General features: G+C 42.0%; 2 protein-coding genes across 5 annotated transcripts; both read right to left on the bottom strand.

Annotated features, from left to right (window-relative positions):
* Positions 1 to 348: 348 nt before the first annotated feature.
* Positions 349 to 19,959, bottom strand: DNAL1 (dynein axonemal light chain 1). Of its 4 annotated transcripts, none has more exons than XM_069784338.1 (8): positions 19,899 to 19,959; positions 16,931 to 16,969; positions 13,825 to 13,934; positions 13,185 to 13,240; positions 8,680 to 8,735; positions 7,332 to 7,458; positions 6,775 to 6,921; positions 349 to 4,334 (listed from the first exon to the last, which is right to left on the bottom strand). In XM_069784338.1, the coding sequence occupies exons 3-8, from the start codon at positions 13,857 to 13,859 to the stop codon at positions 4,288 to 4,290; spliced, it is 468 nt and encodes a 155-aa protein (XP_069640439.1). In that variant the 5' UTR covers positions 13,860 to 13,934; positions 16,931 to 16,969; positions 19,899 to 19,959; the 3' UTR covers positions 349 to 4,287. The 4 variants fall into 4 exon arrangements, with proteins under 4 accessions (XP_069640439.1, XP_069640437.1, XP_069640438.1 ...); XM_069784336.1 differs by lacking the exon at positions 19,899 to 19,959 and adding an exon at positions 19,777 to 19,876 and having other exon boundaries at positions 6,775 to 6,918; XM_069784337.1 differs by lacking the exon at positions 19,899 to 19,959 and adding an exon at positions 19,777 to 19,876 and having other exon boundaries at positions 6,775 to 6,867.
* Positions 19,960 to 20,448: 489 nt separating this feature from the next.
* Positions 20,449 to 27,814, bottom strand: LOC104323556 (acyl-coenzyme A thioesterase 5-like). Its single transcript, XM_009927267.2, has 3 exons — positions 27,198 to 27,814; positions 24,131 to 24,333; positions 20,449 to 23,280 (listed from the first exon to the last, which is right to left on the bottom strand). Exons 1-3 carry the CDS (start codon positions 27,748 to 27,750, stop codon positions 22,705 to 22,707), a joined length of 1,332 nt encoding a protein of 443 aa, XP_009925569.2. The 5' UTR covers positions 27,751 to 27,814; the 3' UTR covers positions 20,449 to 22,704.
* Positions 27,815 to 27,830: the final 16 nt, after the last annotated feature.

Genomic DNA, 27,830 nt, shown 5'->3' with positions numbered 1-27,830 from the left:
ACTGTCATTGCAGGATGCTATTCTTGTCATTATCAAGACCGACTGCTGTGGACTGTGGGCTATAAAGCTTTTTCTTTATATCTCAGTTTTGAAACTACATTTCAGTGACACTGTCTATTGAAGGCTAAAGTTTCTATTACAGAAATTTATTAATCAGTTAACCTTCTCTTGTCCAGGTTTAATGGAATTGATAGCATATTGCTGTTAACGGAACTTAAATTCAAAGTGAACTAGTAATTTTGTACTGAAGAAAGACTAGCCATTTATTTAACTTATTTGGATTTTTTCCCCATACAGCAGTAGTATACTCTTCTCTCAGGACTTAAGAACAAAGTCTGACAAGCAATGTCTCAAAAGATTCAAAAATATTTATGTATCAGATGACAACAATCACAATATATCAGCATTTTTAAAGTCTAAGTTATTTTCTATTCTAAAATATAGAGGCAATAAGGAACAGCATTTACATACTATAAATACATTGCTCCCTGAGCAGCTAGGAAAGTTTAATGAGAACACAATTTAATTTCTGAACGCTCTCCACAAGCTCAACTATTTCATTACACAACAGCCAAAGACGTTTGTATAAAATAACATTATATTATTTTTAAACAAGTTTCACAGAATAACATTTATAAACATAGGCCTAAATAATTTAAACACAGCAAATATAACAGTTTGGTCATGCTACAAAATTACTGTATACAAAAGATAGCCAAAGGGGATGTTAAAAGTGCTCTCTTGCTTGAAGATTTTTCTAGATTAGTCTACTTCTGGTGTAACCTGAGTCATCTGCTGGTTCTCAGGTCTCTTCTCACATTTTTCCAGCAGTTCTCAATATAATCACTGCATACATCAGCTCTTCGAAGAGAGGTCAGTGTGCTAACAAGCAAGTAAAAAACCTAGCTATTTCCTATCACTAATTTAATTTTAGGATATTTCTCTAAGGAATAAAGTGGATGCTAATCCTCCATAATTTCACTGGGAAAAGCAGAATTCCACATGGCTTGCAAGTTTTACATGGGTGCTCTTTTCATCCATGAATAATAATGTGCTTACAACTTTATTGGATGTGGTGTGATGAGGAAGAGCAAAGAGTAATACAGAAAGACAAGCCTTTCAACATTTTACTCAGCTGCTCCCTATGGGCGTGCAGGCCGAGCTTCACTGTTAGCTTATACATGACATGGTGTAGCACCATCAATATGCAAATCAGCTGCTTAAATTCTACCACCTGTGTATGTCTTCCACCACATCCAGTGCATAATTTTAAAGTGCAAATTTTAAAATTTAGGGAAACTTTACTTCTTTTTGGAGGAGAAAAAGTTCAGGGGGGGTTGATCTGTTCTTGAGAATAATCATGATTCATCAGGCAAAGCAACATTAAGCTGAACCTTCCACCCAGCTTTGATCTGAAGCATCTCCTGACAAATAAGAGCCACCATTTATTCTTTTCTTTCTGTATTGTTTCATTGAGATTGACGTACAGTTTTTATCAGAAGGGTTTTAAAATATATACTAATTTATCACAGCATGAAGGGCAAAAGGCAAGGGAAATCTTGTACTGTAAGTGTCCCTTACTGCTGTTATAATTGTGCTGAGACTGGATGCCCCATTCATTCAATAATGATTTTTTTTCTTTTTTGATGGTATTTATAATGCAGCCCCCAAAAAAGAGCTAGAGAATTTGTGCTGTTAAATCTGTGAAAAGACCTGATGACAGTGGGCCACACAATACACACAGCTCTACCGCCAACTGCAGTAGTTCTTGGACTGATTCCCATACATATAGCCTGTATTGGTCACTTAGAAGAGCCAGGAACTGCTCTTATCCCTCATGTCTTGTCAATGGAGCTGTGTTTCGTTCCAATCATCACCACATAGTCAGAACAGTAAGTTTCTATTCTGCTCTCAGAATGTCCCAAAATAGCCAAAGTGTAGAGTATTTGCTGTATCTAACACGACCTTCAGAAATGTACACTTAGACCATATTTAGATACTAAAAAATCAACCAGGAGGATTACTTGGCATTGGACTGTGTGCTCATCACTCGCTTTCTCTCCTGTCGCATTTCATTCGAGGAGCTTAACCTACCCATATGTACCATACTTGTAGCCTTTGTGCTAGGAGAGACCAGCTACAGAGGTTCAAACACTTTTCTTTGTGGCCAAGCGCTAGGACAAGAGCACTGCATGATCTATTCTGAAAATGTCTCCAAACACACAGATGAATTTGGCATTTCCGTTTGTTGGTAATATTCAGAAGTCAAGTTTTGCTCCACTCAAGCTCTGGCTCACGTTAACCACACTTTAATTATGGTCGTCAAGGGCACAAGCCAATCCCCTATTGCCCGGCCACAGCAGATGGGGTCAGTAGGGGCTGAGTGTGCCAAAGCACAGCCATTTTGCCAAAAGTGGTTGGCTGCAAGTGAACTGAATGGCTTAGTTTTAAAAGAAGCCAATATGAAATGGCTGTTGACTATATACCCTCTCTTCCATTGTGCTTCTTGGTCAATGGTGCCTTTACTAATGATAAAGCTAGGAGAATAATTCTAAAAGAAATTAAATGCAAATATAAAGTTGCCTGTAGGATAAATCCAGTGAGCTAGTTAACTAAGAAACTGCTTTCTGGTCAAGAGAACAGCTGCTTGGAAATAGTTTGTGCTAGGTGAAGAATGTCCGCAGTTTTTGCCATTGCTCTCTTGATCTTATTTTAAGTAATGGATCTAAACTGTGATTGTCTTGTAATCTACTTCACACTGTTCGCTTAGAAATTGATTAGAGGGAGAATATCTTCTACTACAATTATAATTGGAGCTTGAGATCAATACCACTGTCATGTGGGCCAATTCTACCTTTTTATCTCTGACCATGACTTCCAAGATTTCAACTCCTGCCACATCTTCACAAACAAAATAATTAAGAGTGGCATTCTGCCTCCATCCCTTCTATGCCTGGTCTGGAACCAGCAGATATACTTGTTGCCATTTTCATTTAAACAAAGATGGTACCATGAATTAGAAGAAAAGCTTTTAAAAAAGAAACAATAAAAACAAGCTGCAGAAAAAAACTACTCAGGTGACTTGATCTATTCTCTAAAGAGAAGAAAAAAAACCAAACTACTATTGGCATCCAACAGTGCAGTCAGGTATGTCTTCATCGTTGTTTAATGCTTTTCACTAAAAATAGTTACTTGTCACATAAAGGGGGCTTTACTAAAACTGGTTACCCTGCAATATCGCACATTTAGTATGTCTTCAATACTTTTTTTTCCAATGCTCACTTTCCATCTCGTCTCACCTTCCCCACTAACTACATACACTTTCTCTCACTGCTTACATCTGTGCTTTCATAAAAAATGAGTATCCCCAAGCCCAGAATCTTGTGTCCTCAAGCCCAGGTCTTTTGTTCACTGTTTGTTTCTGTGTTAGTATCAGCCTACTTAGTTATAGGAAAATTCTGGAGCTGAGAAGGATTATGTCCACCAGTGACCCAAACCAAAACTAGGAACCAGCTGTAGGTTAATAGGCAACATATTCCAATCTAAAATAATTTCTTAGTAAGAAACAAAAAAAAAAGCTAGCAGATATTTTAGTCTCACTGAAACCATGCAAAGAATTCCCATTGCCTCTTTAAAATAAATAAATATATACGTTATACATGACCTTCTAAGCAATGCAGTTGAGTTCCAATGCGAGAAGCCCAATTAAAAACTTAAGGCCAGTAACAAGCGATTATCAGACCAATACCTTTTTTGTGCGTAGGTCCACAACTACTGGGCCTGTTTGGCATAACAGTTAAGGGGATGAAAAGGCAAACTTGCATATTTAAAATATTGAGGAAGACCCATGACAAAATGAAACACAACAAAGCCTGTAATGTGTCTAAACGACAACATAGTTCTTTTGGCCTCAGTGTTTCCAATGATAATGTTGGCCAGCTGCACCTAACAAGCTGAAATGGTTCTATTATAACCCAACAGTGAACAACAAGCACCACTAATCAGGGATTAAAAATAGCTATGTATTAGTTTAGGTAAAGATCTCTTGCTAGCCAAACAGCAGATAAACTCAGCTCCACTGGTCTCTACAGAAGGTGTCATAAACTTGACAAACTGGTGTGCCCAAATTTTGGTAACTACCTCTTTGGGTGACAGACTGTGGAGATAAGCTGGTCTTTCAAAAATTGCCCAAAGATTTTGTTCAAAACAAACATTTTGTATAAAAGTTCTATGTGCCGAGCTATCTGGAGTTACTTAAATAATTAAATACCCAAGAAGAAAGTGTCATCAGTTTGCTCCTTCTTCATCTTCTTCTTGTTTAATAACTAGGGTACCTAAGAGAAAAAGAGAGAAAAAAAAATCTGCAAAAATTTATGAATAGATTATGCAGAGAAAAATATAGTTAATGCTGATATACCTGAAAGCTAATCTGGACTGTTGGAAAGAGTCGGACTGGCAAAAAGAGGAAAGAGTTGAATTTCCTGCCACTGCTTCTAACTGACATGAACTTCTGCATACCTGAACTGCTCTTAACTAGAAAAGCCTTCAACCAATGAGCTCTTCTGTTGGATGTTTTTCTGACTTCTCAGGTAACAGGGAATAAAAAAGGTACTAAAGCAGGACCTGCAAAGATCAGCCTAACTTGGTCACTGGGAGATGCACCATGTTGGTTCAACTGCTAACAACTAACTAGCACATCACCCTTCTCTTGTTGGGCCCCTACTTTGTGCTGCGATTTCCATGACACAGATGACCAAGTTAGTATGGGATACCTCCTCACTGATACCTAACTAGGATGTCCACACTACACAATACAGTTACATTAACATGGATCCAAGAAGCAATATGGTCACATCTCTTAGGGATAACTTGGACGTCATGGAATAAAGCTGCATTGCACAGTAGCATCAGTCTATACCCACCCCTTGGGTACTTTTAAAAAAAAATATCACTTTTTAACTGCCATGTTGATCAAGGGCACCTCAGATTGTGGCAGTCTGCAGGGTTTGCACCACCTCATAGTGATGTGTTCATGAATTTAAAATAAGTTGAAATGCTAATAGCACCCAAAAAGATTTATCAAGTTCTAAATTTTCCCCACAGTAGCAAAACCCAATAGTATAGGTAAGCTCACAGCATGCTGAAATAGCACAATCAAATACATGCCTAAATAACTAGTACAAGAACAACAGGGTGTGAAGGTGTATGTCCATTCACCTGCGCTGTCACCTGGGTAATGGGAACTGGGTCATACTGATGCTTTGCTGAGCTTGAGGCAGAGACTTGAACTGTGGTGAGGCTTTGTGATGAGAACCCTTTGCTTACTCTAAGATTGCTGTGTTTCTTTTTTCACAGGTAGGAAATGGAAAATAAAACCACCAGAGCCTGGTTTCTGTTGTGCTTTACGCACCTAACTGCTGAGCAGGGTTCTTGGCACAGGGACTAACAGAAAGGAGACACCTACTTGCTGAAAGAGACCTTCAGTGCTAATTTTTGTCCAGAAGAACATCTTCAACCATTTAAATAATTTTGAGGTCCCTAGATTAGTCATCTCACATATAGTACATAAGCATAACAGGACCATGGGACAGTGTAAGAGCAAGAACCTTATGGCCAGTTACAGCGTTTCTGACATCTTTTTTGCTCAACATTCTAGTTTTTGTGGTTTCCATTCTTAAACATCATCCTCCTTCTATGTTGCATAGGAAATGTACCTGCCTAACTCAGAGCTGGCCATTGCTCCAGGCTGCAGAAATGCTTAAGGAACTAAGGGTCTAACCTTATACTAACAAGGTTACTCTTTGCCTGTACAGATATTTGCCCTATGCCATTTTTTGTTTCACTCTCAAAAAGTTTCCTACTACAACAGCAAATGGACTACTGCAGGCCATCCTTCATAGCAGTACACTTCTCTCACCAGGCTTCCACTTCCTAATAATTCTTATTGCTTCAGTTGATCTGGCTTTGATTTCCTATTTATTGCTCCCTGTAATGAAGCTGTCCTCTCGTTGCCATCCCTACACTTGTACCTTCCCTGCTGATACTCTGACTCTTTATTACTGACCAGTCCTGCTGTCCTCTTCCATTGCTTTAGTAAACAGGGGATAATAGTGAACAGCTAACATCTCCATTAACAGAAATTAACATATTTAAAAATAGATTTTAAAATTATCTCACTTTTAAAGCAGAACATGCTTCAATATATTTTCATATCAGGGACTTCTTAAAAAGGAGAGGACAGCTCACAAATTGAGGCTTACTACAGTGACGAGAGGGGGATATTCAGGCATTTAGGAAACTTGCATGAAGTTTTGAAAACTTGTCCTTGTGCCAGAAGCAAAACAGAGCATATCCCTGTCTATCCCCATCCCCACCATGTCACCCTCTTTTGTTGGGAAAACTGTAAATCAAATTTGGTGGGAAAACTGTAATTCAGCTTGGCAGATGAAAGCCTTGTTAGCTTATTTAATGCTAAATCTTTCAGTTCACTATTAGTTATATGCTAAAACTATTTGACTGGCTAACTTCAAGAGTAAAGCCCAACTGTACGCTGCAAGACCACTTGGATTTAACACTCCAAATCCATCAAACACTCTCAGAAGATCCCGCAGCCGAGATCTGAATAACTACTTCTGAACAACTCCAAAGAGTGGAGGGAGGAGTATTGATTACATAGGCACACAGATTAATTTCTGAGGTTGTGATTAATTTCCCTGTGGTTGTCTTTATATTAAGCTGTTAACTCACACCAATTGCCTCATGCCCCAAACTCACCATCCAGCTTTTTCAGCTTGGGTACCCGTTTGGTTGCTTCTTCAATCCAATTGTTCTTCTGATCAGAGGCGTATTTTTCTTGTAGTGGATTGCCTACAAACACCAGATCCTCTAGTAATGGCAGCTCTGCCAGTCTCGCAAACTCTGCTGCAACCACAAAGGTGAAAACACCAACCAGATTGTGGAACATAGAAAGTACATCTGCACCACACGTTCCTTTCAAACTCAGTGCAAACGTAAATAGTATGGGATACAGCAGGATAGGGATTGCTTGGGCTTGAACTGGTATCAGGTTAAAGAACAGGCATGCATTTTAAAAGAAGTCTGAGAAAGATGATTCAAAGAACAAACTCCATTGGGCTTAGAAGTTAAATTAAATATTCTAACTATTTTTACTCTCTTGCATGAGTTGCTATTTAGCGATTCTATGCATGTCTGCAGGCTTATCAGTGAGACTTAAAGCCCTGTAACATACAGAACTATTTTCCACTTGGTGACTTAATTCATGCATTCACCATATTACAGGAGAAGTTACAGAATAGAGAGGTGTGGCTTACCCCAGTCTTTCACCAAATTATTTGACATATAAAGAACCTTCAGCTTCTTCATCACACGGATACCCCTCAGTTTCTCAATGAAGTTGTATGAGATCCACAGCTCCTCTAAAGTATCTGCAACTGCCTCCTGGAAAAATGACAGGACTACTCAGGTAAGCGGAAGTATATCTTCCTTATTCTTCAGACTCTTCACCCCCTGCAGGTCACCTCAAGTGAGAAAATACTAACGTGTATATCTTAATTTCCTTTTAAGCAGGTCCCTAATTATGCATGACAAGTACTCAAGGGAATTAAGAGCAAAGGATCTGAAATATATTTAGGAGGACAGAAATCACAATCTTAGAATAAGACAAGGAATAGCTGGCTAGAGTAGTTGTTCTTAAGGCATCGGGGCAGAGGAGACAAATTTGGCTGCTTGTGCACTGCAACATACCTGAAGTGAATGCAATTCAACAACTACTTTAGAAGGGGGTTTATGCAATACATGGGAATGATTCATTTCAGGTGTATGTATGTTTGTATCTGTTGGCCAGAAGTTGCATTCATAATTCTCTCAAAAAAGAGGTTTTTAAACCAGCCGTTACACATTGACTCTGCATTTCACACTTAAGAGATATGGCATCTCTGAAGGTGGGAATAGCTTTGAAGAGAAACATTCTGCAGGAGAAACATACAGCATCTCTTGAGGAAGAAAAGAATTTCTATATTCATTTTTAAAAAGTTGATTGAAAAAAAGTTCTGCCCTTAACTGAAATGTAACAAAATTGATGCAATTTTTTCCTCAACAAATTTTCCCCTACCTGGTAGACTCAGTCCTGCCACCATCTTCTCCCCTAAAGCCATATTGCTCCGGGTGCCAGTTAACATAAAAAGGACAGACTCTCATGAAGTGTGTGTTCACAGGACTGCCAATATTTGTAGTAAAGAAGCATAGACTAAGTATCTTCAGGTAGAAAATTCCTCATGCAAAAAGTCTGTAGGAATTATTTTCACGTAAAGCCAGTGGAATTTAGAAAGCTTTACAGACAGCAGTTTTCAAATAAAAGTTCTGCTTATATTTATCAAAGACAACAAAATCTCTCTTTCTAAAATCCCTTTATGTAGTAAATTAACCCTGAAGAAGCTCCAAACATGAAGCATGTTTAAACAAAAAAAAGAGAAAGACTATCTGAAAATTCAGAAGCAACATGTAAGAGGATGAACAGATCATAGTGAAAGGAGAAAATAAATGATTAGGCAATAACATAAATTCAGCAAAGAAAGACTTTTATGAACATAGGGAAATTATCTTGCATTCTAGACAGTACTCCATTTTGTTAGCGTAGAATTGATACTAAGAAGCACATACCAATCCATTCAAGTTCTTTATGTTATTTCTTCCCAAAGACAGAATCCTCAAATTTTCTGTAATAGATAAAAGAAAGTTTCTTGTTAATAAATGGGGGTTTTTAAAATATAAGAAAATGCTGTAAGTCAGGTAAAATGCCATATTCTACTTACAAAGAAACTGCACTCTGAACAGGCTGCTTTAAGAGAGAATCACCTAACAGAAACAAAACCTCCTGTCCTACACAGATCAGGAATGGATGCGGTGGACAGCTCAGAAACACGCTCATGAATACAAAGCTGCTCAGGTTACCTGGCTGAAATTCAGTCCAGATAAATACCAAATAAAAAATATTATTTCACCTTGCACCTGAACTCTTAACTGCTAACTTGCTAGTTTTGATCTTACATAGTTCGTACCCCTTCTTCTCCAGGCAGTGGTTCCAATCTTATTTTAAGGCAGCAGATTTGATTTCTATAATAGGGGCAGCTTATAAAGCTGCCTTACAGAAGTCTGATGAGAGACATTTCAACTTAGAGAGCAAAGGCTGCAGCTGCGGCTGGGGGTCCGCACCACCTACCCCAGCGGCGGCCGATGCCTCCACCCAGACGGAGCTGCGGGAGGGAGAGGCTGCAGCGCAGACCTCCGACTGCCGGGAAGGGCTGGGACCTTTCTCCTGGGGCAGGGACAGGCAGCAGGGCTGCCGGCAAACCCTGTGCCCAGGTGGAGGACCTCCTGCCGCAGGCGGCTGAGCTGCAGGAGTCGGCGAGGAGGCTGCGTAGCATCAGGGAGGCTGAGGAGGAGTTGGATGGCTGGTTCCGAGCGCGGTCTGCAGCAGACCCACAGCCCACAGCCAAAGAGCCAAACCCTCCCCCACCGGCACACACAGAAGGGAGGGGGGCCAACCACACAGAAGAATGGAAGAGGTGCTATGCCGGACGTCGTTCTCACCAACAAGGAGGGGTTGGTGGGGAACGTGAACCTCAAGGGCAGCCTTGGCCGCAGTGACCATGAAATGCTGGAGTTCAAGATCTATAGGGCAGCGAGGAGGGCGCACAGCAAGCTCATAGCCCAGACTTCAGGAGAGCAGACCTGGGCCTCTTCAGGGATCTGCTTGGTGAAGCACCATGGGATACTGGAGGGAAGAGGGGCCCAAGGAAGCTGGTCAATATTCAAGGATCACCTCCTCCAAGCTCAGGAGCGATGCATCCCAACAAAGAGGAAGTCAGGCAAAAATGCCAGGAGGCCTGCATGGATGAACAAGGAGCTCCTGGACAAACTCAAACACGAAAAGGAAGGCTACAGAGGGTGGAAGCAAGGACGGGTAGCCTGGGAGGAATACAGAGAAATTGTCTGAGCAGCCAGGGATCAGGTTAGGAAAGCTAAAGCCCTGATAGAATTAAATCTGGCCAGGGACATCAAGGGCAACAGGAAAAGCTTCTCTAAGTACATCGGTGATAAAAGGAAGACTAGGGAAAATGTGGGCCCTCTCCAGAAGGAAACGGGAGACCTGGTTACCTGGGATATGGAGAAGGCTGAGGTACTCAACAACTTTTTTGCCTCAGTCTTCACTGGCAAGGGCTCCAGCCACACTGCCCAAGTTGCAGAAGGCAAAGGCAGGGACTGGGAGAATGAAGATCAGGTTCGAAACCATCTAAGGAATCTGAAGGTGCACAAGTCCATGGGACCTGATGAGATGCATCCGCGGGTCCTGAGGGAACTGGCAGATGAAGTGGTTAAGCCACTATCCATCATATTTGAGAAGTCATGGCACTCCAGTGAAGTTCCCACTGACTGGAAAAGGGGAAACATAAGCCCGATTTTTAAAAAGGGAAAAAAGAAAGACTGGAGGAACTACAGGCCAGTCAGTCTCACCTCTGTGCCCAGCAAGATCATGGAGCAGATCCTCCTGGAAACTACGCTAAGGCACATGGAAAATAAGGAGGTGATTGGTGACAGCCAACATGGCTTCACTAAGGGCAAATCGTGCCCGACAAATTTGGTGGCCTTCTATGATGAGGTTACAGCATTGGCAGAGAAGGGAAGAGCAACTGACGTCATCTACCTGAACTTGTGCGAAGCATTTGAGACTGTCCTGCATGACATCCTTGTCTTGAAATTGGAGAGACATGGATTTGATGGATGGACCACTAAAGCTAGATGATTTTAAAGGTCCCTTCCAATCCAAACCATTCTATGATTCTATGATTAGTCTAGCACCCAGACAAAACTCCTTTCCAAGTTCTTGCTGGGGTTTACTGTGATATTAGTGTAACTCAAAGCTATCAAAAAATAACAGTGGTTTTGTGTAACTAATTTTAATTTTTCACACAAGCTTTCTTGCAGATGTAAATAAGCAAACTGAGTTGCAGCATGTAGCTGAGTTACCTTTGGACCTATACCTTTCATGAATGTTTTATCACTTCTTCTTAACTACATTAAGGATGAAATACTTCATGATTTCGTTTTGCTCTTGTATGCATAATGATTGAAAATACATGGTACAATAATTAACGGCAAGACTAATGAAAGTTCCAGCCAAGTAGCAACAGATACTCCATAGACAGCACACGTAGTGGCTAGAGATTGCTACGGATGAAGATTCAAGGCTGATCTAGAATAGACAGTTGTATGTTCTGTCTCAAGAAATGCAGGGATGAAACCACACCTGGCAAATATTCTTAAACAGGAAGATTAATTTTTATTAAAAAGTTGAGGTACAATGAGAGTTCTTTTTCGTTTTAAACACAACAGCTTAACACATGACCATGCTCAAAAAAATGAAGAATCATAATCAGTAAGTCTAAAGCTTACTACAGCTAATACTCTCCAGAATATCCCTAAGGATCCCCATCCACAGGGGAGAGTGCTGGGAGATGGCCTTTTGGTCTAGCCAGCTATTCTCTCTGTAACTGTCATTTATAGATTATAAGTTTGCACTAGCTTTTGAAATTTGTAAGAAATGAAAGCATACTTACACAAAAATGACAGATTGTTTAAAAAGCCATGCCTTAAAATTGTTTCTAACTGCTGTTACTGTTTTTCATTACTCTTGTTCTGAGATATTCTATATTTTAAAGGAAGAAAGATCTCCCTTATGGAACATTTACATTCTTTAAAACACAAAACTAACACTTGTTTCTGTCATCTAAAACATCTTCCTCACATGTACGGATACAGGGGTGTGATCCTTTACACAGAATTATCTACTTGACAGAGCTACAATATCAGGCATATACATTAATAGTAATCTTTTCCATCTGAAAAGAGTGTAGACGCTTAAAAAGATTTCTTAGCTTCCTCTCTGCAATAAGTAAAAGCAAGTATGTAATAATTAGTGGCTTGTTTTTCATAGCTATTAGCACTGCTTTCTCTGTCTTTCACAGAATCCAATAGAGACGGTGAGTTCCTCATATTCTGTAGCTTTAAGAGACAGACCACATAGTTCTAGTTTGTCTGCCTTTAGGACCAAATATTTGGTACAGACTGGATGTTTTAATTCTACATTTTATTAATAAAAATACTTAAGATGCTTTAAAGACTTTTAATGTTTTATCCCACTCAAAATTTCACTTTTATATATAACTGCCTAATTATTTTTTGCTTATGATAGAGTTACTCAAATTGAAATATTACAGTACAGTTATTTGGAAAGACTACTGGAATATTTTTTCCCTGATTAGTATTTGCAAATTTGTTGAAGTCTGAGCATATTATGAAAACAAATAAGTCTATCAAGCTCCTTGACAGCCCCATTGGTGTACAGTTGGAAAGGATGGGATTCCAGGTTCCTTGTCTGTCCGCCTGGCAATTTGATGGGGACCGAAAAGCCTGGAAGCTCCAGCCCAAAACCTGCAGCTCTTTGCCAGCTTCATGCCACAGAGTCAAAGTCTTGACCATTAGTCAGACCATTAAGACTTCTGTCCCAAAGTCAGTAACCCAATGATTTTCAAGGTTTCCTAGACAGGTGCCCAAGAAATAAAAAATTCGGTTACACTTCTAGACAGATGGCACACCCCTTTCAAGTACAAACAAAATCAAACCAAGTATATTCAGTCCTCTGCAAAGTGGAACAACATTTTTCCATCCAGGTCTACAACACTCCAACCTCACTCAAACCAATACCGCAATTATGGAGTTGTTGAACTGCAGACTATCTCCATCGTGAGGGTGGAAATTGGTCATTAAATCACTCTAGAACTGATTAGGTGTTGAACATCACAGCTAGGCCCACTGGAGGGTACAAAAGTGCTTTCTGAATGGATTTTTTGTTGTTGTTGTTAAACCTGCACAGTGAGACAACTGCCAAGGCTATTGCAGGGATACATGCTTTAATACACCATTACTGCTAAACATGCATTCTCCAGTAAGACTAACAATTTTAAGGGTCATTTGTAATCTTCTGTGAGGAAGGAATTAAAAAGGATAAGAATAGGTATAGAGATGGAACATATAACAAATTATGGTATATGTCCTATCCAAGCAACTAGAAAACAAACATAATCGATCACTGGCTTGTCACTTACTTAGGCTGTTCAAGTTGGCGATTCTTTCAATGCAGTTTGTAGACAGCGATAGTTTCCTTTAAAAGCAAGAATAATCAATTCACAGCATACAAGAGATCACTATATCAGAAGAGTTCCACGTCCAAACACCATTGCGTCAGAAATAATTGTCTATTCTTCTCTTACTAGATGGTGAACTAACTAGATGTGTAAACACTCAAAATACCCTCAAACTATCAAGACTTCTGCAACTTTATTTAGCTTCATGAGTTACTTAAATAACATAGTGGATTATCTTTTTATGCCTAGCCTTATCAAATGCATGGACATTTATTTCTGAAATGGCTCTAATCTCTTTCTGAAAGTCCTGCTTAAGTCTCTTTTTTTGATAAACAGTATATATTTTTTTCTGGGGACAAATATCAATACAGAGTCTACCCTAACATCTTCTCAGTTAAGTGACAGGGATCTTTGAATTAAAAAGAGGAACTGTGTGTGGAAAGAGAAGCTCAGCTGAGAAAAAAGAAGAGAAAGCTGCTGCTTTGAAGGCCACACTTAAACATAGTAAGTACATATTTGCACAGTGGACAGCAGAAAAAATGAAAATTAATGTAAAGAGAAGTGAATATTTGATTTCAAATTTGTTTTTAACTGAACTTACTCGCAGTTAACAAGCGTGGAGAGGGATTCATCCATCCTCTCTACAGGAGGAATCTGACCGTACAGTTTCACCTCCTTTGCCTCTGAAGCCTTCTGGCCATTTTTTTCTTCCTAAAGAAAAGAGAAAGTGAAGAAGAGGCTCACAGCTACATGCAATTACTAAAAATTACTATATTAAAAAATTACTATAAAAGTAATTACTATAGAAGTAATTCCAATATACTACTAAAAGGTATTACTGAAACAAGAAAGCATTTTGAATACTGTTTATCAAGATTCCTGCTGGCATAGCGTAAAGAGGGGAAGGCTAGCTTATTTTCGAGATATCAAAAGAACTTAAACATTACATATGCTTTTTTTAAAAGTTGTGTTACACTTGAGTGATTTAATTAAGGGGTCCTCTGCTGTAAAGAAATGGAGAACAGATGGAGGTTTAAAATTCTGAATGAAGGTACTTCCATGGAGACTGACATATAGAAGCCTCAGCGAGGGCCAATCTGTAGCAGAAGCAGATTCTTAAAAGCTCTGACAGAAAAATCTCCTTCCCACTTCAGCCATAAAAGTCAGAACTCATGCCTAACAACACAAACTGAACACAGTGGAGTGTGTTTTGCAAGAGAACCTCAACAGATGCACAGAGTTAAGAATCTAAAAAAAAAAAAAAAAAAATTCTAATTAGCCATTAAAAAAGAGTGGGGGAAGATTTCACACTTTAGAGAATACAGCAAAAAGACAAATTTCCTATTTACTGCCTAGGTTGATAATTTTCTAGATTAAATACTCTATAAAGTTCAGGACTTTAGAAAAATGGCCATAACTTCAGCACTTGGGTTTATTAAAAAATATAGTCTATTAAATCTTTCACAATTCTGAAGTGATGGTAATTATTGACTAAACGCTTGGAACAAGTATCTATTTGGGTAGTACCACCAGTTTTGACAGCTGCCTCCCTGACAGTACAAAGGGAGCATTTTGTCAATTCACTCAGTGTTCAGTGGGAGGACTGGAGGTCCATTAACAAAGGAGAAATCTACTCCGCGCTTTCAAAACAAGTACTCTTGTCTTCTCCCCCATTTTTATGCAGCTACTGAAAAGTGAGATAGCTGAGATCTGCCCTGGTTTATACGGCTACTTTGTAATGAAATGAATTGCATGCCAGAAGTCTTTAAGAATCCCACAGCACAAGATCAGGTTTTGATAACATTATTTTCTCTCTTATGTACCCAAAATACTTCAGGCAACTTACTTTAATAAAAAATTAGCATGTTGCCTTGTGCATTTACTTATATTCCAGTTTCTGTCCAAATTCAGTGTGATAATATTTTTACTCATAATTAGCAATTTGGCAAATAAGCATGTTGGATGTTTTGCTAGAATATGGTGAATATGTTCAAACTAAGTCACTATATAAATGTGAAACTTCCATTTTCTTTTCTAAGAACAACACACTATCTGTTTGCATTTATACTCAGTTTATAATCTATCGGTTTATACTGACAAATAAAATACATTTTTTCTTAAAAACGTAGAAGGGAGAGAGCTTCCAGCACAGACTGTGGTCAGCAGTGAGCACTTGCAGCAAGAAAATGCATCGTGATTGCCATGTGCTTCTGGAATAAAGGTCAGCTGAACAACCACAATAAGCCACAGAGAAACCACAGGTAGAACAGACGCTTTTTTAAGAAAAGGTTATGTGTTTGCTAAGTTAAAGTTGCTTTGATTTAAAGTTGCTTTGATTTAACTTCTGTCACCCTGACTGTAGGGCATAGGTAAACCCTTATGCCAAAGGGAAGAAAAACATCTGGAATGCAACACACCACCAGACCCAATTTTACAAGTCACATGGACCCAGATTACGAGTAGTAAAAGGAAGATTTAGACCCACCCCCAATAACATGAACAGAAAAGCAAATTCAGCACTTCATGCCTAACATTAATGGAAACTCACTGACACAGGTCTACTATCTCTAAGACATGTGACAGAGGAGCAAATGGAAAATAAATCTTTAAGAGGAAACATGGAGTTGAGATTTTGAAGGACAGAAAGAATGAGGAAGGAAAAGCAAAATTTTTTAATACTCAGTTCACACCTCTAGTAATGCTAATGTCCACAAGTTCTTGCATTCTAGTTCTTATTAGGAGAGCAGGAGTGAAGTTTGTGGGAAATACGAACAAAACTGAAAAAAAACTGAAATACTGAAGGTACTAAACAATGATAAAATTCTGAAAGGAAGTAGTCTTCAATTACAGACTAGTGCCTTGAGCTGATGGTACAGATCTTCTGGCTTTCAACTGTACCTGGCCACACTGCCTCACATCCAGATCTTCTAGAGACCAAAACATTTATAAACTCTTGCTCTAGGAGCTGGCCAGGATTAGTGGGAGAGTGCATGTATACTGAATGGCACATCTGTGCCCTCATCTAAAAATCACTGAGACTGCAGAAAGATTCTCACTGGTTTTACCGGACTGTGAACCTGACCCCAGAGCATCCTACATCATCATTTGAAATTACCTCTGCATCCTTGCCAATAAACAGCTTTCTAGAAGGCTCCAAGACCAGATCAGTCACCACCCCAAATGACTGTCTGGATTAACACAGTACTTTAAGAAGAAAAACAGGCAAGAGACTCATTCTGGGTTAAGCTTTGCACAATATGTGGGACAATATGTTAAAAGACAATAGTAGAAGTTTTGCTGACTTCAGTACAGTGAGAATTTCATACTTGTTTATTCTATGGGAAGGACTACATTCAGGTAAAACAAACAGAGCATAATTAAAACATAAGACATCCCCAACTTTAAATCTCTTTGTAGCCTCAGGCCTTCTATCAATGCATATTCAGCAGAACAAGGCAGGAGAGCAAAACAGACTCATCTTTACCAGCCATATCAATTTAAGAAGAACACATAGAAAGTCCAACAGAATGTATTATACTTCAATAATAATAACAACAACAATAATAGTAATAGAATTTTTACTTTGTGAAAATTCCTGTAGCAGATGTTTCAAGCAAACATAGTTCTTAAAATGTTTGAAAAACAAATTTAGCTGAATACAATCAAACCCCATGCCATGGAGTACTGCAAAGCAGCTAGATACTTACCCATTTGGCTAGAGCTTCTTTGATAGTTGTTGCTTTTGCCTAAAAATGAAACAAATTGAAATGAATATTCATTGCAAATTTTTAGTTGGCTTGTTCACTGCAAACCTATCCTGCTTGTCTACCCCCTTCTACCACTTTCCTGTATTGTCTTCCCCCAGCTGACTCTAAGAAGCTGGAATCCCTCAGTGTCTGGTAATTTTATTTTCTGGGGTACTTGGTAGCATTTTCAGAAGCAATAAACTGGCTTCATGCAAGGACGTTACCTTCCTGATCTTACTCTCTGCCCCATCTGGAGCACAGGTTTGGGACACTGCTTGTTAGCTTTCATGGTGAAATTCAATTCAAAGATATAAGAGGTTACTGCACTGAAAAATGTGGTCTAATGCTCTTAAACCCCCACACTTTCTATTACTGTGCATTAGGAACTTCCTGTCTGAAAGCAAGTCTGTGAGTAGACAGAATGATACAGCCTCTTGAGATTCACTGAGGAAAATAAGGTACAACTTGCCAAAAATCAAGAGCAATCTGGACTGTTTATGTTTGTTTTTCTCCAACCGTTTTATGTCAAGTCACACCATGCGATGTGAAAACATGTATTACTCAGGAAAAATCTGAGAGCTGCTGTACAAGGCTTTTTAAGGATTGACCCACTGACCAACTTTCTGTTGGCACTAACTCCAACTTTTCTGCCTCACATCAGAGTCTTATCAAAACCACATGACGATATCCAAAACAGTAGTATATAGAGGAACTCTGATCTATCCTAAACATTAAACATATTCCAAGATGTCTGTTGGATTTAAAAGGTTTCAGAGACCAATCTTTCATGAAAACTGATCAACAGCCTCCTTTCTACAAAAACAGGAGGACTCTAGTTTGGGCATCTCTATTGCTCTTAAGCGTAGCACTACCACATGTGGATAGAAGCAGCCTTTCTGGTAATCAGATATCCAAAAAAGGACTGTAAAAGTTAAAACCAACAAACTAACTTCCACCCAAAATCTTACAGGCAATCACCTCGGTCACAGAGCTTTAGTGTTGGGTGCTTTACTTAAGACCCCTGGAAACTCTGGACCCAACGGTGAAAGACAACAGTTGAGGCAGCTGCATGTAAAAGAATGGCTACAGCCACTGAACACCCAGCAACAGTCCAAGGCCCAGCAACACCAAGGAGTCCGAGCATGCATCTCAGTATGCATAAATATATACCTTCATTTAGACATATATCACTGAGCATCCTCAGATGTTCCAGCTGCTTCTGCCCACTGATGGGCATGGTTTTAATCCTGTCTACACCACGTGGTAGCTACTCTAGGTCCCATTGTAGATGACCTGGCAAACTCCTGCCATGGCAGTATCTCCTCGGTGTCTGCTGCACATAAACACCCGTGTGACCTCCTCCTGTTGAGAAGATCACATTCCTAGTTCCCACTCCAACAGCTTCATGAAACCTGATTAACAGCTACCAGTGTGCCAGCAAAAACAGCTGGCTTCCAGTTAATCAGGCTTTTTGGACAGAAACTTCATTGCATTTTTCATAATTATGGTAGGCAATCGTTATGTCATTTGGGTACGTGTTCTCAGTCACTCATGTTGAAGACAGAACCGGATTTATACGACCAGTGCTGCCTTCTGTTTCAAACTCACATCTAAAACCAGATTGAACTTCAAAGTTAGTGATCTGTGTGAGCACAAGGAGCAGCTTCTTCCCTGACCTCTGCTGACTTGTTTCTCCCATTGTACTATCCGATTTGGTGGAAATATGAAAATCAGCATAGTGGGTTATCTGGAGAACACGTATCACAGATTTTGTCTTCTCTGAAGTGCACTTGAAATTTCTATAGATAAATCATAGTATCTTCTGCCAAGGGAGGTTACTTAAGGAAACCCTCGCTCTGAGAAGCAAGTTTGCAGGGTTCCTCTACCTGCATATTGAACAATTTCCTACCAGTATTTAGACTAAAGAAAGTCACATTACTTAAAATATTCAAAATGCCAAGTGACCAATAGCTGAAATTGTCACCCTGAAGAGTCACCATCAACATGGCAGGAACAAGAAACATAGTACCTTAAGGGGAAAAAAACCCCATCCCCGTACACATAAAAATAATAACAAAAGAAGTATTTTTCCCCCAAAAACATGGCTGTTGGACACAGAGTATTTACAAAATTTAGACCCCCAAGAAAAAGTAAAACAGTGACACTTTGCCTTCATTTGCAAACATTTATTTATATGTTAAATAGAGCAAATCAGAATTGCACAGCAACAGATACCAAGCTAATCGCTGTAGTAATCGCAGATGCTGCTGCCTTAAAACCACGTACTAACTCAGGTTTTTAGATGACGGCACCCCAGACTCCCCACCACTTTGATCTATCCCTGAAATCAGTAACAGGCCACACAGCCCCCCCACACCCCCGCCTCAGCCAACGCCCCGAGCACTGGGCTGCCTTCTGGCCAGCTTATACCCTGCCCAGGCTGCTCGGCGCCAGAGACCAGCTCGGGGGGAGCCCGCACCACGAAGCGCTCGGTTCCGCACTGCCACAGCCGGCGCCCCGGGGGCCGCTCGGCGGCAGCCCTGAGGGGACGCCGCTCGCACAACCCCCGGCCCCTTGCGCCTCGCCTCGCCGCGCCAGCGGAGGGGACCAGCCAGCCCCCCCCCTCCCCCCTCCCGGAGCAGGCCCCGGTCGTCGTGCCCTCACCGCCCCCCCCCCCCCCAGCCGCCGCCGGGTCCCGGGGACGCCGCCGCTCAGCCTCTCCCCAAGCCCCCGGCCTCCCGAGCAGCCGCTGGGCCGGCCGCCACCCCTGCAGGCCCGGCGCCCTCCCCGGCACTGAAGGGACCCACCATTGCCGTTGCTACCGTTAACGCTCCGGTTGCTATGGCACGGCCGCCTCCCGCGCATGCGCGGCGCCACTGACACGTCGGGGCGGGCGGGGGGGGGGGAGTGAGCGCGAAGGCAACCGCACCTGGCGATCATAGAGAAGCGCGGCCACAGAGAAAGTCCCGTGCCGGAAGTCGCGTAGGGGGCGCTCCGCGACGCATTGTGGGACGTGGCGGGGGCGGTGGTCCTCCCGCGAGGCGCTCCCCGCCCGGCTCTAGCCGTAACGGTGGAGAAGCGGCGGCCGGCCGGAGTTCTGTCGGAGCCCGGGGGGTCTCGGAACCCCAAGGTTAGAGGCGCCTCCGGCCGCCCCCCCGGGTTTAGCTAGTGAAGCTAATCCAGCCCCCCCCCCGCAACAGCCTCCGTGAAACACCGTGGGAGTTTGGCCAGGCAAGGAACGCAAAACCCTATAAGTAACGTGGCCGTAACTAAGGCTCTCATCGGGCACTCGCTTTAATGTGTGCTTCGGGAAATAGCTACCTAACCTTCAGAGCGTCTGCGACGACTCTTAGGTCTCCAAGTAGCATTGTACATATACAAAACGCTAGTGCAAAAGTTGGCTGGCTTTCTACAGGCACTTCTGTGAATTATTTTGTCCAGGAATATACCTTGACCTCTTCACAAAAGGGTCTTTGCAGTAAAGTTTCATTCTTTTTATTTTTCCTCCTTTCTTTGTTTAAAAAATATCATTCAGCTTTCCAAACAAATGCACTATTTGGAAACAAAAACATAACATCAAATTCTTAAACAGGCTCGCTTTTTAATAAAGTGTTTTACTTCTCTTTCAAATTGCATATATCTGACAACATCTAACACTGAATTATTTTAAAAGGCGTGTGCTTTAGAAGTGAAGTCTGAGGACTTTAAAGGTACCTGGTTTTTGGTTAATTTACAACTTAACATTTAATTCCTGAACCTCCAGCTTGCCATCTTGCATGGCAATGGATAGGCTGAGGTAGGACTGCAGCGTGGAGACACAGGTATTGGAACTGGGCAGGTAACAAAACAGGGTTAGGGGAGGCGGCGCTGCTCTACCACAATTACGCAGACCCGACTACTGGAGATGGCAGTGACGAGGCAGACCGAACAAATGGAAACCTTCAGACAACCCTTTCCTCTATGGTTGCAACTTGGAGTGAGTTTGGAAAAAAGGCAGGGTTCTAAGCCCGGGTGACACCAATATGCGCACCACAGCAGGCTGTGGTCCTGGACTTCTGGGGCTGCCAGTTTTAGTGGAGGTTCAAGCACTAGCTGTAACTCTGCAAAAGCCTCTCCAGCCAGCAAGGGAGTTTAGAGAGACTAGGCGTGAGGACATTTCGCGTGGAGTGAGCAGGATGGAGTTTCTCTTGCAAGGAGTGGATGGATAAATTGTTCAATTGGCAGTGATGGCGTGTTGAGAACATGTGACTTCAATCAAATTATAAGGAGTAGTAAGAGTTGCAGAAAGCTAATGAGACCTGAGCAGCAGCATAATGACAGTTAACTGGAGAGAAAAGATCCCTGAGAGCAAAGCAAGACTCAGTACCATAAATGAAGGTTTTGTATTTTTCTGGGCAGCTCTCAAACTGGTCTGACAAAATGACCTTGGAAGGAGAAATTGTACTGATAGAGGCCAGTGTTAAACAGGCCTTCAGCACTGGCACCATTCCAGCAAGACCCTCTCAAGAGATCAACTCATTTGGGAAGAAGTTGTTCCTTTCTACCTGAGTGGTGGGGAAAAATAAGGCACTAGCCAAAAATTAATTAGGACGCAAAACCCCAATCATCTCAGGCAGTCATGGAAAAGATATCCTAGATCTGGGGTTGGGTTGGTTTTGGTTTTTTGTTTTGTTTTGTTTCCTTTTTAATTTTTTTTTTTTAAGTATTATGATTCTAAGTTAATCATCACCATAAGGTGACAGCTTTTTACAGTCAGTCTTAATCTTCTACTGGCTAGGTTTTCTGTCTCTCAACTCCACTTCCTCCCTAAGAACAGCTATCAGCATCTGTTGACATCATTACTAAAGAGTTCCACAAGTAATTAGTCCCTAACTTATTGGCAGGAGTTATTAGTTTTAAAACAAGCAACAAAGAGAGAAGTAAGACTTCCATGTATCCTCACTGCTTTTAACCATGCTTTAACCTACCCAACAGAATTTTAATACCCTGAGCGTCAAATGCCAATCGAAGACATTATAGGAACAGATGGATGATTACATCCCTAATACAAGACAGTGCTAGTGCTGCCATTCTCCCTGGATGACAGGAAAAGTACTCTTCATCTTCCCACTCTGCAGTTAGTTTTTATTGGAAAGAAACAGACTGTCACCAGAAGACCATTACCTAAGGTCAAGGTATATGAGCCTCATTACAAATAGGTATCACCGGCTTCATGTACATAGAAAACATTTCCAAAGTGTACATGGCTGTAAATGTGAGAGTTCTGGGCTAAGGTAACTTAAGACCCACAGCCAGAATAATTTATCATTTTGATGTCAAAATTTATCATCTATGGGTTGCCATCATTCCCCAGGTACGATCCAGTCTGTCATTGCTGAGGGTGCAGGCTAGCTGTTAAATTCTCCGAGTCACAAATACTGCAAGCAAGAAAGTTACCTACTACTCTCTTCAGATACTTGTCACTTGATATCATGACCAATTCAGGCTGTCAAATTTGTACTACAATGCAGCCTACTTACCATTGTTTCACTTCTCCTCTGTGTACCTAGTTAACATAACTTAGGCTAGTTCAAACAAATCCCTTTCTTTTTGGATTTATACTTGTAGCTAAGTAGTCATTTGGTTATTTCATATTTCAAAGCTTTTCTCAGCCAGTCCCTCCAATTCACCTGTCATTTTGGTGGCTCAAGCTCACTCCTCTGCAGTTCTGCAACAGCTTGCAGGTGCTTAAGTGTTCATCCCAAATGCAAGTGCAGAAACTCCTGAATCTTTCCCCAGGAGTGTTCCTGTGCATGGGCATGTGCTTTGCTCTCTCCGCCCCCCAGAACAGGCACCCCCAGAACACGATCCATAGCTACCTGACAAAATGGAGTAGAAGGAGGATCAATTCGGTGACCTGCTCCTGGATAACTCAGGAGTTCAAAGTTTTCTTTCCCGTGCTGGCGTAGACGCCCGATTGCCAGCTCAGCATATAAGGAGCTCTTCCACATACGATCATCTTCCCCTACCACTAAGAGAAAGTGACCCTCTGCTTTTTCAATGGGGATCGTGCAAGGAGAATTAGCAGGATTCGTTGGGTCATCCAGAGCTTCAAAAATGTCAAATACACCAGCGTCAGAAACACTGACCTTATTCATATCAAAACGCAGCCCAGGCAGAGTCATCTCACCATAATGGAGGTCTGCAACTGTGTTTGAACTACAGCCAGAGATACAGACAGCAGCCACTACTTCTGGCAGGAAGGTGATCATGGAGAGTGCTAATTCTGCCCCTTTCCCAGTCCCAATCACTCCAACTCCTGGTCCCTTCACCTTCAGATAAGATAGGGGGTGGGGAAGAGAGGAAGAAAGGAATAAAGGAAGTATACATTATAATGGGATTAGCCATTAAATGCGTTTGGAGTTGTGTTACTAAAAAAAAAAAAAAAAAAAAGGTTAGGTTAGGTTAATTATTGATGTGATCTGTTGGAATGCTACAGTCTGGACCCAGGCTCCTCCTGTTTAGTGTCTTATTTTCAGAGACAACAAGAGCCGTCAAACCCCAGAAAGTAACACGGACAGACACAAGAAGTACCATGACTTGGACCTCACCTAGTCCCTACGGCATATTTTGATGCAAATATTTTCTCTTTTTCCCAAAACAGGTAGCAGGAAATTCAAGCACAGTCTATTGCGATATATGCCTCAGGCAAATAAAGTAACCTCACAACTGACGTTTGAAGGATTAATAAATAGTATTTAGCCTTGTCCTTTTCTAGCCTGGAAAGTAAAGCTGAAAGCAACATCCCAAGTCATCAAATCCCTTCCTTTGCTGACTATTGAGCAGTTTTGTATCATCCTTTCTTAAACTAATTGATTTCATTTTTAAAAAACCCATCTTTATCACCACTGCTCCTGTTTGGATGATATTGTAGCACTTCACTGTTCTAATGATTAGGCATCTTCTAGTTTCCAGCATGAATTTATTTAACAGACAGCTTGTGCTGGAAGAAATTCACTCTCTGCAGTCATATGCACTGCCACCTATGCAGGACCCACACTTTTTCCATTATTGGCCCTAAACCTGCCCAGCAGAAACTGATACTCCAAAAAAATCACTGCCACCACTTGGCCATGACTGCTGAATCCTCCTTTGTCCTGAGAGATCTCTCATTACACTCACCTTCGGGTGACGCCGTAGGAATCTAGCGGCCTCCTCAAAGTACTCGAGTTTGATTTCTTTCATGACCTTAGGCAGATCTTCAAAATCAAAATATGGCAGAGAAAGAGCAGCAAAACCACGGGTAGCCAGGAGACTGGATCTAAATTCGATCAAACCTCCTTCATCACCGTACATGTCAATCACTCCTGGAAAGGGGCCATCTCCTATATTAAAAAGAAGAGGTACAGAGGACAACTTATCAAACAGGACACTAAAAACTATCTGGTGAAGAGCGACCAACAAAATATAGAAGGCTTAAGACATTTTCTATTAATACTCATTACTTTTCCATTTGCACAGCAGAGATTAGAGAACCAGTGCTATAGCCCACTTTAGCTATTTCAAACTAAGAATAGGTCCTTACCTTCCTGTAAAAATGTGAACAGTTAAACTTGCTTCTTTAAAAAAAAAAAGTTCTAAATGTATTTCTCAATGGTCTTAACCTCCCACCCTCACAACAATCGTATTCTAAATCAGCTATTTTCCCACAAAGAAGTCAGACCTTAATTAGCAAAGTGCACGCTCGTTACTAATGAGGCAACAGCACCGAGCCCTGGAAGTAAATTCTACAAAACTTACACAAACTCTGGAAAAAGGTACATTGAGCAAAGCGCAGCAGAGAGACACCCATTGCTAGATGAAATCAACTGAACTTACCAGCTCTATCTCAACATTAGCACTGTAACACTTGGCAGCAGAACTGCTGCTGCAGATGTGAGGAGACAGAGGGTAAAACTGAGAGCTATGTGGGTGCAGTTAGGTGTGCATGACTGATGCATAGATAAACATGCATATACATGTATACAGTCAGTCCCACAGAACTACAGAAATAATCAGAACCACAATTTTAAACGAGCATGCTTTTGCAGCCAAGATCGTGTTTTGATATTATTGTACGCCACACCAGGAGATGTTAGGTTAAAGCGCTAAGGATACTACTACCTCTTGGAACTGTAAAGACCCCAGGCAGGCAATTTCTTTTTTTACTTTTTTGTTTTTCCTGGCCACCAGATGTCACCACTGATGCACTCGGATCCAGCTGGCTACAACCACCTCAGCGGAAAAAGTACCTGCTTGTGCAAGAGTGCATTAATTCTCTGACATTACCTATGTGCAATAAAGAAAAGACCTCTGGCATTTCAAGGTGCTTGAAAAAAGGAAGTTTTGGACAAGGCATGCTAGATGGTGGAAACGTCCTAACTTAAAGCAAGTCAGAAAAGGACTGAAACATGCTCTGGGGTTTTCTTTAAGTTCTGAAATATTTCTCACAAGTTCAATATTCTACTTGAGAGAAAATTGGTCTGGATAAATTTATCATAATGCCACGATCAACAGTAACCTTTAGTTAACAACAGTCAGCCTAGGTGGCTAGAAAAAGAAGTACTCATTGGTCACCCCTAACTGGAAAGCTTTCTACCAAGAACATGCGATCAGAACACAGTAAAGCAATAATGTGTTTCTCTCTCATGAAGACAGCCTTTAACATACACAAGGATCCTGGACTGCCTTCCTGAGTGCCTACACATGCCCACGTATACAGTTTCTGCATAGCTCACTAAAAACCAGGATAAAAGGAGCTAGACAACTTTACTACTGCTTAAAAACAAACAAAACCCCACACCTGTTACTCTTATGCCTGAATTGAGAAATCAGTTTCATATTAAAACTACAGCATAAGCCCACTCACGTCATCTCACTTTTACTAAAAACGGTTCATGTTTAAGAGTCCTATCTTAATAGTATTAACATTTTTCCATCCCTGGAGCAAAGAAAGGTATGGTAGCAATGCTGTAACTGGATCCTCCATCAAGAAGGATGCCAGTATAATTTAAGCAATGATTCCAGACTTTTCCACACTATTACAACACCAGACTTTCTAAAGGGAAAAATGCAGTTCTATCTTGCAGATCTCTGGATTCCCACTGAGCTCAGCAGAAATCCAGCTCATCCGCTAACACAGGATATATCAAAACAACCACATCTCAGTGATGGAAAATCCAGAATGCTGACTAAATATTTCATCCAAAATTCAAAGTTCAATCTCTGTTGTTTTCTTCTTCAGTGGACTTTGGATCCGTATCTAAATGGATAAAGAGATTATCGGTTTGGAAATCATTCACTGAAAATACTTAAATCCCTAATAACTTGTAGTGGTACTTGGGGGATTTGCTGAACCAAGTCGCTACAAATTAGAGGTAATATGGAGGGCAGTTCTAGTAGCCCAACAGTCAGGGAAATACAAGAAGTTTAAATCATGGCTCAAGTGTACAAACACCATCATCGTTGTAAGGTTTCATTTTCCAACACCACCAGCAGTCCATCAGAGTATCACACCTCATAAAGCACAAGTATCCCACAAGCAGAACAGGTAGAACTTGCTCAGAAATCTGTTTTGCCTTTATGCCACAGAACAACAGAAGTAACTCAACTATTAACTTAGCTTTGGCTCTGGTGTAGCAGAGGTAGAATACCTATTTTCTAGAATCTCTTCTGCTGCTCTGCTTACTTGCATGTGTTTCACAGGGAAGAAAAACACCTTTTTGATTCAATTCTACTCAGGGTAAAATCCTTGGGGGGGTTTAGCACAGGCTCACATGATGAAGCCTTTCAGCTTTTCTGAACATTACAGATTCTGGCAGTCCAGAGCAAACATCAAACCTACTGAAAAATGGTAGACTGAGAGCAGCAACATGGTAAACACCACAGCCCCTCTTCTCACTTAGCTTCTGCCTGTCTCACAAGAGCCACCTGCCCGTGCCTGCCCTGCCCGGTAAGGACCGGGCAGTGTGGCCACACACAAGCAGGGCCATGTCCCAACAAGCCTTTGGGAGTGCCTCCCTAAGATTTCAAGGAAAAAAACACCGGCCACCTGTCTGCAGGGTGGCGTTCAGAGCTATTAGGGACTATGGATGTCCCGGGTGCTGTCCTTGATATGTTTTTCTTTTAAAAGGGACTTTCCTTGCTCTGGACAGAGAAGCCGAAGGGTCCCGCCGGGCCCAGGGCAAAGGTCTCCGGCCGGGGCACTCACCCGGCGGCAGGAAGAGGGAGCCCCTTACGCCTCCCTCCTTCAGCCGGATCCTCCGCACGCCGGGGGCCGTGAACCACCTCTCCACCTCGGCCTTGGCCACCACCGTCCCGGGGATGGCGCCGGGCAGGCTGTGGCCCTGGTGGACCAACATCTCCACCTTCATCGGGGTGCCGGTGCTGCGCGGAACGAGCCGCTGGTACGGCCTCTCCATGCCGGCGGGGGCGAGGCTCCAGAAGAGCCCCATGGGCTCCACGCCGGTGTAGTCCCCGCCGTGCGAGGCGTCCGTGCCCAGGTGCAGCTCGCCGCGGCTGTCCGCCCGGTAGTGCGCGCACGACTGGAAGAGGCAGCCGCGCTCGTCGGCCGCCACCGCCCGCAGGGTCACCGCCTGCCCCGGGCCCAGCCCCGCCACCCGCGTCTCCACCCGCTCGTCCGCCAGGCCGGCGGCGGGGGACACGGCCACGCTGACGGCCCGCCGCCGCGGGAGGGGGGGCGGCGGCGGGGCGCGGCACAGGACCCTGGCCGGGGCCGAGGCGGCGGCGACCGCTCTCCACATGACGGCGGCAGCTGAGGCAGAGCCGCCGCGCTCAACGGCAATAACGGCGGCGCGGCCGCCGCCCCCTCCAGGCAGCCTCA

This window comes from Haliaeetus albicilla, chromosome 5 (assembly GCF_947461875.1).
Source record: "Haliaeetus albicilla chromosome 5, bHalAlb1.1, whole genome shotgun sequence".
Classification (NCBI taxonomy): domain Eukaryota; kingdom Metazoa; phylum Chordata; class Aves; order Accipitriformes; family Accipitridae; genus Haliaeetus; species Haliaeetus albicilla.
Note: the sequence above shows the minus strand (reverse complement) of the source record. Positions and strands in the feature narration are given on the sequence as shown.

Bases quoted from the DNA above. Each gene is read 5' to 3' on its own strand.
- DNAL1 (XM_069784335.1), bottom strand. The intron at 8,736-13,184 runs GTAAGTGACAAG...TATCTATTACAG, and splicing joins CGCCAACTTGAACAGCCTAA to AAAATTTGAGGATTCTGTCT. The intron at 6,922-7,331 runs GTAAGCCACACC...TTGTGGTTGCAG, and splicing joins TAATTTGGTGAAAGACTGGG to CAGAGTTTGCGAGACTGGCA.
- LOC104323556 (XM_009927267.2), bottom strand. From the start codon at position 27,750: ATGTGGAGAGCGGTCGCCGCCGCCTCGGCCCCGGCCAGGGTCCTGTGC. The intron at 24,334-27,197 runs GTGAGTGCCCCG...TTTTTAATATAG, and splicing joins CTCCCTCTTCCTGCCGCCGG to GAGATGGCCCCTTTCCAGGA. The intron at 23,281-24,130 runs GTGAGTGTAATG...TCTTATCTGAAG, and splicing joins TCCTACGGCGTCACCCGAAG to GTGAAGGGACCAGGAGTTGG.